Here is a 15,435-nt window from a genome sequence, read left to right as displayed (position 1 = left end):
TATATCAGGCAGTAGGTATTCTGATCTTCCATTTAATAATTAAACATTTCATTTTCAGATTTATATACAGCTTATTTATATCTAGGGTATTCATTTTCTCTGTTATGTATCATTACACTGTAAGAATGAACCATGATTTATTTTTAAATAAAAATTACATTTATTTATTTATTCATCCATTTGATTTGTATAGAGGTTTGGGGGGAGTCACTCCATGGCAGGTGGTGTTGTCAGAGGACAACTTGTAGGAGTCCATGCTCTCCTTCTAATATGTGGACCCTGGGGCTCAAACACAGATTATGAGGCTTGGTTTAACCACTCAGTCATCTGGTTGGTCTTTTTTTTTAATTAAAAAGATTTTGTTTCATGTGTGTGTGTGAAGGGGTGTGTATGGTATGCATATGTGTGCATGTGTTCTTACTCGTGCATACTTGTGCAGAGGACAGAGGAAGACACCAGGTACATTGTTCTCTAATTCTCGAGACATGTTCTCTTCACTGAACCTGGAGCAGTTTTTCTGACAGGCTGCTGGCCAATAAGCCCCAGCAATCCTCCCTCCTGTCTCCAACTCCACCAGTAATGCACTTATAGTCAAACACCTGAATTTTTTTATGTGGGTGTTAGGGATTGGAACTCAAGTAATCATGCTTCCACAGCAGCTCTTCTACCCACTGAGTCATCTCCTAGCCCTATGATGTATTTCTTGACAACTGTTGGAGATTTTGGTTTTCACTATAGTGTGTATCTGAAGAACATTATTGAAAAAAACATTACAGAAGAATCCATGTGTTCAATGTGTTAAATATTCTCATTTTTGGTTTTTATTATAGTGTTTATCTGAAGAACAGTATTGAAAACAACGTCATTCCAGAAGAATCTATCTGTTCAATGTGTTGAATATTCTTGTTTCTTGTTGCTCAAAGTGCCATCTATCACTTACTAGTTTAAGCATCACATGGTGTTTTAGTCAGGGTTTTCTAGAAGAGAAGATCAATAAGGTGTGTGTGTGTGTGTGTGTGTGTGTGTGTGTGTGTGTGTGTGTGTGTAAGAGCTTGAGCAAAATTTTTAGGGAAGGCTGGCAGGGTAAAGAGAAAATCAACAGTTACAACTGGAATCTAAATGCAATTTGCTAGCAGAATTATTTTCCTAGTGGAGGTCAGCATTTACTTTCTGCCAGCTTTCAACTGATTAGCTGAAGCTTACCTATATTGTGGATAGTTATACACTTAAGGCCTAGTGATTTAAATGCTATATCATCTAAAAATACATTTGTAACAAACATTCTAGATGTTTGTTCAAATATCAACTTACTGTCTACTACCGAATTTGACATTCAAAAATCAACCATCACACTGGATCCTGTTGTAAATGCAGGTAGGTTGACTACCCCATACTCATACAATCATTACATATACCAAAAATGTCAAGAATAATGACAATAATAAGAGAAAATGATCACTGAAGAGCCTATAAAAACTTACAGCATCAGGGATGATTATCTACAGTTTTATTTCAGTAACTTGAATAATGAAAATGAAATAGATATTAAAGATACCTGTATTATGATTCAATTTATATGAAATATGTGCACACACATAAATGTGAGTATAGGATAAAATTGTTTCATATGACACTAAGTATACAATGACCTGTACAGAAATATTTGCTGCACACACTCTCCCGACTATCCACCTTTCTGGGTAAGCATGTGTGTTATCTCATCAAATATCAATCTCATCAACTTCTCCTAAGGGAAAATTTGCAGAAAACTCTGTGAATGTATACACATACATATGTGTGTCATGCAAAGGAAGGGAAACTTCGGAGTTGGCATTTTATAAAAGGAAGATAGGCCCAAGGAGAATTATGGGAATTGACAGAAAGGTGAAGAAGTAGGGAAGATCAGTGGTGCCTGAGGTGGTCAAGGGAAGAGGCTAAGGATGATGTTGACAGAGGAAAACACTTAGTCCACGCCACAGGTTCCATGGTCATTGTTCACAAGGGACACCAGGCAGCTCAGAGACCTCAAATTGAGCTTAATGCAAGTTCCCAGAACTCACATGGAAGTTAATAACCATCTGTAACTCCAGTTCCAGGGAATCTAATGCCCTCTTCTGACCTCCATGGACATTTCATGACGTGGATGCACCCATCTACATGCAGGCTGTACACTCATACACATAAAATAAAAATAAAAAATTTTTAAAAAAATTGCCAAGTGGCAAGTGGTAGAAAGTTACACCAAATAAAGTGCAGCTGTAACTTGACAACTTGTGGGCCTGCACCAGTTATTGTTTATAGACAAATAATGTGAAAACTCTGTACCACCATTATTTGAATTTCCAAAATTATGCCCGTTCATTGTCTAAAGTACAAGCATTACAGAAATGGAAGAAATTCATGTTTTGGGAAACAAGTTATGCAGATGTCTAGTTCCCCAGTTGCCCAAAATTTAGAACTGCTAATTGCCAGTCTTTGTGTAAGTTTCCATATAACTGATCAAAAAGCAGATCGTGTGCCTCTGTTGCTGTTGGTAGTGAAAGTGGCCCATCCTCACTCAAGAACACGGATATGGAGCACCCTATGTCAGCCCCGTGAGACATGTTTCTGTAGACACGCTGACTCTCCTGACCTTTGACAGGTGCTAATTTTTGTGACACTCCTCGCACAGCACCTTCCAGAGGGGGAGGGGAAGGGAAGACAGAGGTAAGAATGGGGAGAGCTGTGAAAAGGCCGCACTGCCATCCTCCTGTGTGCAAGTCATAAAACAGATCATGGTATGGACTGAGGAAACATTCAAATAGGAAAGAGAAATAAAATGTGTGACCCCTCACTAGCTTACCCTCCTTCTCTGCCTCACTAGCCTGGAGGCACCCCTTGCGAGGCCCTGGTTGTACCAGATCACATGCATGCTTCTGCAAGCCTCCAGTAAAGCATCTGACAGAGTCCAAGGTCTTAAAAGGCTGATTGCAGGAAGGAACATGCATCCTTTGTCATAAGGACTAACCCGTAAATTACTCACAGACACAAACCTGGTAGATCTGCTTAGGAACAGCCAAAAATGAATGTGATAGAAGTAAAAGTACACAGGGACTTTTGGGCCTCGTCTCACTAGCTCATGGCTGGGACAAAAGAAAAGCAATCAAGGACACAATATGCAATGCCATGTTTTAATTATGAAATAAACAGTCCTCTTCAGGTGGAAAATACATGGAGCAATTGGCTCTATAGGTGGTGGGCTTACATGTCTTCAACACCAAGTATGGGTAAGGACTTAGAAACAAAACAGAAAACTAATAACGTGGATGAAGATGAAGACAATATCCAAGATCCTCGCATCATTTATTTGAAGAATTCCTTTGGGATCTTGCCATCAGTCTGGAGGAAAAGATTGGGCTGTCAGAAGAGCTAAGTGTCCTGTGTTTGATCCCTAGGTCACCCAGACTCCACCTTCCTGAAGGCCCAGAGACATTCATCTTTTATGTACTTGATTCCCAGACCTTACCTGGAGTATACTGAAGATCTTAGAAGCTTTGGTGTAGTCCCACTCGTTGTCATCAAGGCACCTGGGGTGTCAGAAGGACAGAAATAATGCAACTTCAAGAGATGCAGAAAAGTCCTCTGACAAAATACAACATCCCTTCATGATAAAAGCCCCATTGAAAGTAGAGGCTAAGGGAACTTTTCTCAACATAATAAAAGCTATATACAGCAACCCTATAGCCAATTATCATGCAAAACAGAGAAAAACTCAAAGCATCTTTATTAAGATCAGGAACAAGTAAGGGGTCTACTCTCTCCACTCCTTTGTGCTTGAAGTTTTAGCTAGAGCAGTAAAAGAGGGAGGTAAGGCAGATACAGTTAGGAAAGGAAGAAGTGAAAATATCCGTTTGCAGATGATATGATTCTATAGCTAAGAGACCCTAAAGGCTTAACCGGAAAACTCAGAATGATAAACACTTTCAGAAAAGTGGCAGGACAAAACAATTAATATACAAAAATTAGTAGTCTTCCAATATAACAATGACAACCATACTGAGAAAGAAATTAGGCAGACAATTACCTTCACAGTAGCCTAAAAAATATCTTGGAATTTAACTAAGGAAGTGAAAGACCTGTACAATGAAAACTTCAAAGCATTGGAGAAAAAAATAGAGGAAAACTCTAGACATTGGAAGGGCCTCCTAGGATCATGGGTCGGAAACAACAGTATTGTGAAAATGACAATACTACCAAAAGCAATCTACAGATTCAGTGCAATCCAGATAAAAATCTGCATCTTCATCCTTCATAGAAATAGGAAAAACAATCCAAAAATTTATTTGGAAACTCAAAAGTCCCCACACAGACAAAGGAATTCTGAGCAACAACAATACTGCTGTAGGTATTACCATACCTGATTTCAAGTTATAGTAACAGAACCAAAATAACTAACAGCATGGTATTGGTGCAAAAACTTGACACATAGATCAATGGAATAAAATGGAAGACCTAAATATCAATCCATGCAATTCCAGTTACCTGATATTTTTGACAAAGAGGTAAAAAATGCACATGGAGAAAAGACAACCTCTGTAACAAATGACCCCAGAAAAACTGGATATCCATATGTAGAAAAATAAAACAACATACTTCTCTTGCACCCTGTACAAAAACCAACTCCAGTGTTGGTTGTGGTGGTGCATGCCTTTAATACCAGCAGAGGCAGATGGAGCTCTGTGAGATCGAGGTCAGTCTGGTCTACATAGCAAGTTCCAGGCCAGTTGTGACTACAAGGAGACCCTGACTCGAAAAAAAAAAAACCAAAACCAAAACAACAACAACAAAAACTCCAAATGGATCAAGGACCTTAACATACAACCTGAAATTTTGAAACTATAAGAGGAAAAAGTAGGGAGCAGACTACAAGATATAAGCATAAGTGAGGACCTTTTACACAGCACTCCAGTAACTCAGGAAATAAGACAAACAATTGAGAAAAGGTACAAAGAAGAAAGTATCTGCTAGCTATACATCTGACAGAGGATTAATATCTTGAAATCTTGAATTCATAAAGAACTCAAAAGGAAATTAAGCATCAAGAAAACAATTCAATTTAAAATGGGCTTTGGGAGCTGGACAGATAGCTCAGTGGTTAAGAGCACTGGTTACTCTTGCAGAGAACTTGGGTTCAATTCTCAGCACCCACATGGCAGCTAACAACCATCTGTAACTCCAGTTCCAGGGGAATTTGACACCTTCTTCTGTCCTCTGCAGGTATTGCGGGACATGGGTGCACTTACATACGTGTAGGCAATACATTAATACACATAATAAAAATAATAAATAAAACATTAAAAGATGGGTTTTTGTATGGAATAGAGAAGTCTCAAAAGAAATATTAGTGACTAATAAATATTTTAAAACTGTTCCCACACCATTAGCCATCAGTGAAATGAAATTACAGCTACTGAGATTCCATCTCACCTCAGTGAGAATGATTATTATAAAAAAAAATTCAAAAACCAGCAGGTGCTGGTGAGGCTGCAGGGAAAGAGGAAGCTTTATTCACTGTAGGCTGGTATAGACATCATGGAACTCAGTTTGGAGGTTTCTCAAAAATTGCAAAAGAAATTCCATAAGTTCCATTCACACCACTCCTGGGCATATACCCAAAGAACTCCATAACCTACAACAGCAATATCTACACATTGATGTTCACCACAGCTCTATTCACAATGACTAGGAAATGGAATCAGTCTAAATGTCTATTGCTGAATGGATAATTAAAATTTGATACATACACAATGGAATTCCATTTAGTTGTGAAAAACAAAACAGAAAATTTCAGGAAAATGGATGTAACAGATTAGATAGAAAGATAGATAGATAGATAGATGATAGATGATAGAGAGATGATAGATAGACGATAGAGAGATGATAGATAAATAGATGATAGATACATAGAGATGATAGATGATAGATAGATAGATAGATGATAGAGAGATGATAGATAGATGATAGATAGATAGATAGACGATAGAGAGATGATAAATAGATGATAGATACATAGAGATGATAGATGATAGATAGATAATAGATAAATAGATAGATGATAGATAGATGATAGATAGATGATAGATGATAGATAGATAGGTAGATAGATAGATAGATAGATAGATAGATAGATAGATAGATAGATAAAACTTACAGCCTGAGGTAGTCCAGACCCAGAAAGACAAATGCTGTATGTTTTCTTTCATGTGATCCTAGCTTTGAATTTAGATTTCTGTATTTAAATTTGAGTGAGTGCCCATGGAGGTTAGGAAGCAAAAAAGGAGTCATGGTGGTGGTGGGGTTAAGAGGGTAGAGAAAGCAATTTTCCTGATAAAAACAATTAAAAACCCCAACAGAAATATTTTTTGAGTGTCTGTTAAATGTATTGAAATGTTTCTTTGTTTTTTCTTTGTGCTCGCTGAGCTTCCTTAAAGCAAGTATTTTAAAAATATTTTCTATCTGGGTGCCAGCCTAACTGATGACTGGCTGGTCAGTTTCCAGTAGCATTTTATTCTGAGTACTAGGTGAGTTCATTTCTTTTTGCTTTCTTGTGTGTGTGTGTGTGTGTGTGTGATTATTTTTTATTGAGCTTTTTCAATTTCATACATTTCCCACTCAAATCCAGACCCCCTCCCCCATCCATACCTTTCCCTATTCCCCCACTTTGCCATACATGCTGACTGGATGGGCTGACTAGACTCAAGTGGATGCATTTACACTGAAGGACATTCGGGTATAAACACCAGCTGAATGAATAGGTGAGTTCATTCCTTTTCTAAAAATTCTTGTTCTCTGTTGACATGTGACACCATTTAGTCATTGAGTGATCATTTATTCCTGTCTTGCTAAGGTAACTCTTCCAGTGTCAGTCTTTCTAGAAATTCTAAGCGGACTGCTTACTTTCTCTAAACCTATAGTCCTGTCCAACAGTTCAGTACTATATTACACCTAATTATTTGGCAGGAGTCTCCTGCTGATATGTTGTTGCTGTTTCTAATACTGGAGGTCAATCAAAGCTCAAGTTTGTCCCAAATACTCTGTTATTATGTTGTTCAGAAAGAATCATGAGAGTACCTAGAAAGTAATCTAATACCTACAGGCCCTTTCCTGGAGGCAGAGTAGGTAGGCCTGAATGTCTCATCCTTATTTACTGGCCTGTGGTATGATACTGCAAGATTCAGTCCAGCTTTGGGTAGTCACTAAGAATGGGCCAGCCTCAAGTTCTTGGGTCATGCTTATTACTACCAATCCACCGAGATGTGCTACACTCTGATCCAACAGTCCACTAAAACCAGCACAACACTGTCTTAGGATTAAAACTCCAAGCCCTACGCTTCTACAGGTTGCCCTGTTGTGGTGGACTCATAGTCCAAGGTCGCTACAGTCAAACACAGGTGATGCTAGCTGTAACAGAAAGCTGATACATTTGGACAACATGTCTTCCAATGGCACTGGATATGTTTCTGAGCCTCCATCAATAGGCAAGCCAGGAGGTGAGAGCTCCCCAGTGGTGGGTTTAACTAGCACAGCAGTAAGTTCCAGAAAATTCTTACGCTTCTTACTCTTGGCTTACCCTGAAATGAATGGAGTCTCATTTATACCACATTGCTGTTTGAGGTTGGGATAGTGTCAGGGAAGAAACTACATAGGCTGCCTAGGCTGATGCTGAGCTGGGATCTGCCTGAGCCTAACAGTTACAAGGCCCTGCACAGTCTAAAGGACATGTTGAAGCCCCTACCACAGTTTGTGGTAATAAAGGTTGAAGCATAAGTGTGTCTTACTGTGGTGCAACTCTCTGCCTGGAACCTCAGCTGATAAAGAATTCTTTCTATGAGCACTGGCCTGGTAATAACTGTGTTGCCTAAGATTGAGTGATGAATAAAGAAACAGGCCCTTGTTGATCAAGGCTAGTGCTAACCTGCTAGTCTCAGAGCCTCAGATACTTGTTTGTATTGTCTTGGTACTTGGAAAGTGTTCCTAGCCTTACTACTCCATGGCTGAAACTTATGTTGTCAAATTTGGGTCTGTTCCACAGTATAGGTCTCCATTTGATGGCAGAGCCAATTTATAAGTTCCCTCAGAGAGCTCTGTCCTATGTGTAAGCCTTTCAGTTTCTACTGTGAAGTTGGTTGCCCCATGTTGGGCCTGGCGCTGAACAACTTTCATGCTCTGCTTCTGAGCGTGTAGATCCCTGTCACTCTGTCACTGCAGGCTGGAAGAAGGGTGATAATAGCAGTGTTTCTGTCTCCTGCACTAATGCACCTCAGTCATGATATACTGACATGGTGTTAGGAAGTGTGGGGCTCTGCCCAGCACTGGGTTTTGCTGAATCAGGCTTGGACTCCCCCTCCTCCAAGTGATGTAGTTATATGGGTGGCATGGACAACCCTTTCCCCCCCTCTCTTCAATCATTTTGTTATATTAAAAACAGGCACCGTGGTCTGTCACCTGATAGCCTGAGCTGTTTTCCTGAGGCAGAATACTGTTCAACTGTATCTATGAAGAGATATTGCTGGGAAACTTTTTATTCAACTGTCATAGTAATCTGCTTCCCAATCTCTCAATTGCTTTTCATTATTTATTTTGTTTTATGCTTCGATAAATAAACTGTTTTCTTAATATCATTTTTGCATTGTTCAATACTAGTACACAGAAATACAATATTTTATATGAAATTTATATCCTGAAAACTTGATTTGTTTTTCACTTTGAATAGTTTTTTAGTGGATTCCTAAGATTTTTCACACACAAGATATGCCACATGAATATTACAGTGTTTTAATCTTTAGAACTATTAGTACAAATTAGGACAAACTTTCATGCACCCACTTTGGGTAAGGGAAGTAAAGTACAGAATTTTTTTCATGTCACCTGAAAGTCACCATTATTCACTTACCTTCTTTTCTATTCCATTTCTGTGCATACCCAATACTCACTTTTGAGAATACTCAAGTTTCATCCCAGACTGTTCAGAGAAAGACTTCACCATTTCCTGATGCTTTTCAGAGAGTGTAGACTTGGGGAGAGAAGGGGAGACTGTGGGCAATGGGATGAACGGTTTCTGGATCTCTCTAGGACTGGAATTCCTCAAAATCATCTTATCATTAATGATGTACATACTGGAGGAAAAATGGACCCTCAGTCAGCATACATTACTAAAGCCAACACTACACTAACTGCCAATCAGTAGCCAGATGCTTTCCATATTCCAACTGTGCCTGGCTTCCCATATACCAACTTCCTTGTCTGGTTCACTTTGCCTATCCTACAAAGTCCCCCTCTGGAAAGACTATCTACCAGCTTGACTAGATTTGTGAATTTTACCCCAATTTTACACTACACAATAGAGAAAGACCCTGAGTCAGAGTTAAGCCATGCATCTTGACCAGTGTCACAGTACATTTGAGGATCTCATCAGGAAAGAATCTAGTATTCTGATCCTACGGTCTACATGCTTAACTGACAGGCTAAACTGCTTGTTTACCTGTTGGCCTTCCACAATCTTGAGAATAACCCCCAAGAACTGCACTATCACATTGTCACACTGCTGGATGCAAGCTGGGATGTGAGTTCCCATGTACAACACAGCACTGACCTTGAACTGCTTTTAGGGACGGTGACGAAGGTTCTCGTGAAGGCACGGACACATCCCTGATATTTTCCTTCCACTTCAAGGACAAGGAAAAAACAATACCTTCTTAAAATTGCACACACTTTACACACGCATGCAGCAATTCACAGCCAGGATCTTTGATGAAGGGACCCAGGATCAGACAGTTGTTAGCTTGGAGTCAAGAGGGTGTTGCAGGAATTTGGAAGACAAAAAATAGGAATAGTCCACTTCCAGTAAGGGGATCCCCTAACACATTTTTGAACCCTGTGAAAAATCACTTTCAGTGTTTGCTTGTTCTCTGTTTCACATCTGTCACAGAGATGAGTTAATTACTCCCATTTCGCAAATAGAGAAATGGAGAGGTTAAGGAGCACAAAGAGACAGAGTAAGAAATTGGAATGAGAGCCAATTAACTCCATAGCCTGTGTCCATTACGGGTGAGCTGTGGGGACACAGACACAGACCTGAGTCAAAATAGATTAGTTTGTAGGCAGGAGAACACAGGGTAAGATAGCAAGAGAAGGCACAGTTGAGAGAATAATTACAGGGTGTACATCCAGGGGAGGGAGTAGTAGATCTGGAGAGGGGATTCTACAGACACTCACCTTCCTTGAATACCCCATTCACAGAAAAACATAGCATTACTTCCTGAAAGGGAAGAGGCACAAGCTCAGGATCTTACATACATTCAGCTTTCTGGGCATGCCCTACAGGCAGACCAGGTGCTCACCGTGCACAAAGACATGTCCACCCAGAAGGAGTAGAAATCATGCTGAGTTTTGGGCAATGTGCTAAGGGAATCCACGATGGCACGGTTCGTGTGCTTCAGTAACTTCATTCGAGTATCTACAGAGAAGTGAAGAAACGAACACCAGGGCAATGACACAACCAGGTCTTTGACCTCTATAATTGTCCCTTTTATCCCTTACCCTGCCCAGTCTTCAATATCACACACTTACATGAGTCTTTTAACTTTATTAAATCTCTGTTATGCTTGAAGTATTCTTCCAAGTTGCTCCTAGGAGAAAAAGGGGGACAAGACATGGTGGTTCAGGCAGTATTCCAGAACAGAGCTCGAGCTGTGATACTTACAGGTCTGAGTCACAAGAGTTGAAAGGAATGGTCAGGGAGAAGCAGGCCTCATCATGGTAAGCAGAGAGGAGACCATGTCGATCTCCACTGTCATAAATCGAGTAGTATCTGGAGAGGGACAAAAGAAAGGGACAGGCTATCTCTGTGGTCTGAATTCCAAATGAGACCTGAAAACTCCTACAGGCAAACCTGTGCTAAGGTGCTCCAGCCTGGTTCAAGCCTCCCCCTCTCAGGGTCCAAATGGGTACTTACTCCTTCAGGAATTGTACAACTAGATCCCTTATGATCTCAGGTTCTTTATAGCTTTCCTAGAATATAGACAGTCATTTCAGACTATGTATCTAATACAGTCTCCTTTGTAACACCACAGATCTCTCTAGGTCATTCTTTCTCACCTTTCTTAATTGGGGGTTTTCATTGTTCATTACAGTTTGTGATAGTAACTCTTTGCCATCCTGAGGAAAGGAAGAGAGGGTTAGCAGTGCAGAGCAAGACACTGGGTGTCCAAGATGATGAAGAGACCAAAGGGGAAATACGGGTCAGAGATGGAGTTTTAAGTGGCCCTGGAAATATCTGAGGTGACACAGATGAGGTTCTGTTTGACAGTGTCTTGAAAATATTATATGTAACCTCTGTGTGTCTGTGTCTTATGAACACTTGTCCAGGGATAATAGTGATGTCTTTTCCAGGAATCCATGTCATTTAAAATGGATGATGGTTTGATGGAAACATGTAATCTATATGCAATACGAAGAGTACTAGGGCAGATGTGAAGGTCATTTATGTGAGGAAGAGGAGACAATGATAAAGATAGGAACTTACCAGGCGTATCAATGTGGGGAACTGGTCTCGGATGGCACTGTTCAAAAACCAAAAGCTCTTAGAAGTGATTAGCAGTTCACATTTGGACAGCATTTCTCCCCACTGGGGCTTTCTCTTGTTCCCCTCCCTCTCTTCCTCCTTGATTAGTTTCATCCACACTTCACCAGCCCCAGTAGTTCTCCAGAACCACGAAAGGCCACACTGGGGACCCAGTCTCCAGGGCTTCTTTCTCCTCCCTTCCTCCATTCCATTCCTCAGAGTCTTCACAGAAGGCTCTATAGGAAGCAGGGCATTGAGTAGGGGGTCCAACTCTCTACCGCCTTCCTAGGTGTCAAGCATTCTGTAGGATGCTGAGACAAGGAAGTTAAGGAGTCAGGACTCAGGAAGCAGGAAGAAGACAGCAGGATGATGGCAACAGAAAGGGAATGAAAAAATGTGTGTGAAAGTCATAGTGTAGTAGAGACAAAGCAGAAAGACAAAACAACAAAAAGGGGATGGGTGATGCTCTGTCTAGCTCAGGAGTAATAGAGAAGAAAAAGGTTCCCTTGTTGCTGCCCTTTCCTTCACCTGCCTCTGACTGCTTCTGGGACCAAAGTAGGAATGGAAGCATGCGCTTTATAGGGCTGGGTCCCACTAAATGCAGGCTCATATCATTCTCCCTGCTTGGTTGAGTCTGAGGACAGTGAGCCTCCTTGGGAGCAGAAGCTATTCCCAGAAGCAGAAGAAGTGAAAGGCAACTCTCTAGCACAGCATGGGATAGAGGCATGTGACCATCTCTTATGGTCACTTTGTACTCTCCTGAACGTTTCTGTGCATCTGTGCCTAGCTGAGTCTGGGAATTTTGTCCAAGGAATTAATTTGTTTGTCTCAAGCTACACATGGATCTTCTTAAATATCAAGCAGGAGGATGATGAATTGGTAAGTAGGTAGAGAAGGATGTAGGCCACTGGGAGACTTGTCATTCGGTCTCTTCAACCTTGTCTGCCCTCTGCCTACCCCTCCTGTTCCAAGAAGCCCTCTACTCCCTGGTGGTGTTTCACTTCTGGATTTTTGATCCAGGGAACCCAGGTCTCTCCACCACCCTCAGGGAGGGTAGAGCTCCACACAAAGTGATATCTATGTCAGCATCACCCAGAACTTTAGCCCTCAGCCTTGGGCAGGTCAGCCTCCAGGGAAGCCTGGGACAAATGAGGGAACAATTCAGGAATAACAACAGATAGGGGAGGAAGGCTGGTGCCACTGGAATTAGTCATGGGATGCCTTCCTGGAGTAATCCAGACGTTCAGGCAAGTGAAGACAGGCCAGATCAGGTGAAAGAGAGGAGCAGGTCAGAAGGAAAGGTGGCCTGAAAGAACAGCTGAGCACACCAAGGAGAAGGCAGGGCCTGTTTTCCTCCCAGAGGATCAAAGGTGCCTAGTCTTGCAGAAGTGAACAACAGGAGTAGCTCAAGGTAACAGCGGGTGATGGTGAATGTGATGGTGAGTTTTAATTATTACTTGACCCAATGTAGAATAACCTGGAAATGGAGTCTCAGTGAGGAATTGTCTACATTAAGTTGGCTAGTGGGCATGTCTGTGAGGGAGTTTCTTTTGTTTTTATTTATTTTTTTTATTTTATGTATATGAGTGCATTGCCTGCATGTGTGTACATGCACCCATGTTGTTCAATGCCCGCAGAGGACAGAAGAGGCCATTGGACCCCTAGAATTGGAGTTAGCACCATGTGGGTGTTGGGATTCAAAGCCAGGCAGGTCTTCTATAAGAACAGCCAGTGTTCTTACCCGTGAGCTATCTCTCCAGCCTCGTAAGGGAGTTTCTTTATTGGGTTAATTGAAATAGGAAGACCCACTAGAATGTGGGCAGCACCATTTCATGGGCTGAGCCCTGGACTGAATGAAAAGGAGATGGCGAGCTGAGCACTAGCATGCATGCATTAATTCACTGCTCTGCATGCATGCATTAATTCACTGCTCTCTGCCCTTGACTGTGGATATGAAGTGATCAGTTGCTTCAAGTTCCTGCCACCTTGACTTACAGCAATGATAGACTATAACCTGCAGCTGTGAGCTAAATAAACCCTTTCTGCCTTATGCTGTTTTTGTCAGGGTATTTTCATAACAGCAGTAGGAAACAAATCTAAGACAGTGACCATGGAAGGGAAAAGATCTTAGTAGGTATTATGTACCTTGCATAGGCAGATTCATTTTGGAAAGTTCTGCACAAGGGATTCCCTTCTAACCACAGCTCTTCCAGCTTCAGTTCTTTCACTTTCTCCAACTCCGAGACTGACCTCAGCTAAGAAAGATGGGATAGAATTTGTAAATCTTTTACAAGGAAAAAGAGACACTGGGGCATAGAAAGTACAGCCCCCATCCTCACCTACTGGTACCTTTGCCTGCCTCCTACCATCATCCTGGTGTGTACTTCAACCCACCCTTAAGCAAAATCTCATCTGGCTTCCCCTTCTCACTTTATTTTTGGAGAGGTTCAGGATCTTGACTTGAGGTGCCTTCTCTACCACCTCAGACAGCCCATCCAGCTGGTACAGTTTGTTGTTGCACAAGTTCAAGGACAACAGCTTGTGGGGAGGAAGAGTTAGAGTTATGATTACTATTCTTCTGCCTTGGAGACCAATATTCCCTGTATTCCAACCTTTATAGCTCTGTATTTAAATAATAATACTTGGTCTATGGCCTCACCTCAGGGATATTGCTTTGAATAATCTGCAGTGTAGCATTCATGCAGCATCTCCGATTCAACATCATGTCAATATCACAGCTCATCAAGTCTTCAGAAAATGGAATAAAATGAATCAGAAGGCTGTCAGAGGTCCATTTGTACTGATGTACAGACAAATCTCGTCCCCACGTTTCCACCTTATTATGTTTTCCTCTCAAAAAGATCCATCTACCTTTACATGTCCTAGAATCACTTGAGTCAGTTATACCTCGGTCAAAGCGGAACTTTCGGAGATCCAGAGATTTCTGGGAGACATCATACCGCTTCATCATGGTCAACTGTAGAGACAGAGATGGAGAGAGTGGCTCTGAGGCTCTGGAGAACATGGTTTCAGGAATTTAGGAGTGATGGGAAAAAGAAATGGGCCTGAGAAGTGGATGCACAACATGCCTTGAGTCTGCATTACCTTTATCTGTTCCATTTGTTTTGGTGTGAAATAACTCTTCACAGAGTAGGGTACAATAGAAGGTCTGACAAAGATAATTATCTGTGAGAAAGAAAGGCAGAGTAAGTATCAAGACCTCGAATTTCTAAGATGATGCCCAACCCCTGGCTAATCCCCACTCATACCAGGACTAGGTACAGAGAATGCCTCTAGCACACACCTTTTGGTTTTCCTCATCACAAATCTTGAGGCTGGCGTCCTTTAATGCAGAGGCAGTGCTAGCATCCTGAACAAAGAACCGGGCCTGGTTTTTGTCATAGTGGAACTACAGGCATGGAAACGTGGAAGCAAACATGTTAGGAGCCAACAGTTGCTGCTAAGCCAGGCATCTCACCCTCCATCCCCCTGTTCACCATCCTCCCTTACATCGACGGGGGTGAAGGGCACACTGCAGATGCTCATGATTGAATTCATTAGCCATGTCTTGTCATAGTTTCTTCCACTTGGAATCTAAATTTACAAATAAGAAATAAGAAAGAGAGACAACATGGAATTAGGATGGAGGACAGACCTAATCAAGTGCTATTTCCTGGCCCTCTATCTAGCTTCAAAGAACTATGAAGAGGATCTCTAACATGGTTCCTTGTTTTTGTGCCAAGAACAGATCTCCTGGATCCACTCTCTATCCATGCCCTAGTGCTTTTACAGGCAACCAACTTATTGTATTCAATATGATCTTTCTTCTTTCA

General features: G+C 41.3%; 1 protein-coding gene across 1 annotated transcript in view; it reads right to left on the bottom strand.

Moving 5' to 3' along the window:
• Positions 1–3,197: 3,197 nt before the first annotated feature.
• The window catches only part of LOC103746221 (nuclear RNA export factor 2-like), a 30,737-nt gene continuing 18,499 nt past the window's right edge, over positions 3,198–15,435 (bottom strand). The window contains exons 5-22 of the mRNA XM_017801991.2: positions 15,113–15,196; positions 14,907–15,011; positions 14,708–14,788; positions 14,510–14,579; positions 14,262–14,350; positions 14,033–14,140; positions 13,748–13,857; positions 11,564–11,600; positions 11,137–11,196; positions 10,994–11,049; positions 10,742–10,849; positions 10,609–10,667; positions 10,380–10,495; positions 10,255–10,297; positions 9,632–9,704; positions 8,973–9,155; positions 3,506–3,566; positions 3,198–3,378 (exon numbers count right to left, since the gene is read on the bottom strand). Coding sequence (XP_017657480.2) covers positions 3,343–3,378; positions 3,506–3,566; positions 8,973–9,155; positions 9,632–9,704; positions 10,255–10,297; positions 10,380–10,495; positions 10,609–10,667; positions 10,742–10,849; positions 10,994–11,049; positions 11,137–11,196; positions 11,564–11,600; positions 13,748–13,857; positions 14,033–14,140; positions 14,262–14,350; positions 14,510–14,579; positions 14,708–14,788; positions 14,907–15,011; positions 15,113–15,196 — 1,479 coding nt within the window. The 3' untranslated portion in view covers positions 3,198–3,342. The remainder of the gene's footprint in view (positions 3,379–3,505; positions 3,567–8,972; positions 9,156–9,631; positions 9,705–10,254; positions 10,298–10,379; positions 10,496–10,608; positions 10,668–10,741; positions 10,850–10,993; positions 11,050–11,136; positions 11,197–11,563; positions 11,601–13,747; positions 13,858–14,032; positions 14,141–14,261; positions 14,351–14,509; positions 14,580–14,707; positions 14,789–14,906; positions 15,012–15,112; positions 15,197–15,435) is intronic.

Source organism: Nannospalax galili, unplaced genomic scaffold, assembly GCF_000622305.1.
Source record: "Nannospalax galili isolate Female #2095 unplaced genomic scaffold, S.galili_v1.0 scaffold3, whole genome shotgun sequence".
Classification (NCBI taxonomy): Eukaryota; Metazoa; Chordata; class Mammalia; order Rodentia; family Spalacidae; genus Nannospalax; species Nannospalax galili.
Note: the sequence above shows the minus strand (reverse complement) of the source record. Positions and strands in the feature narration are given on the sequence as shown.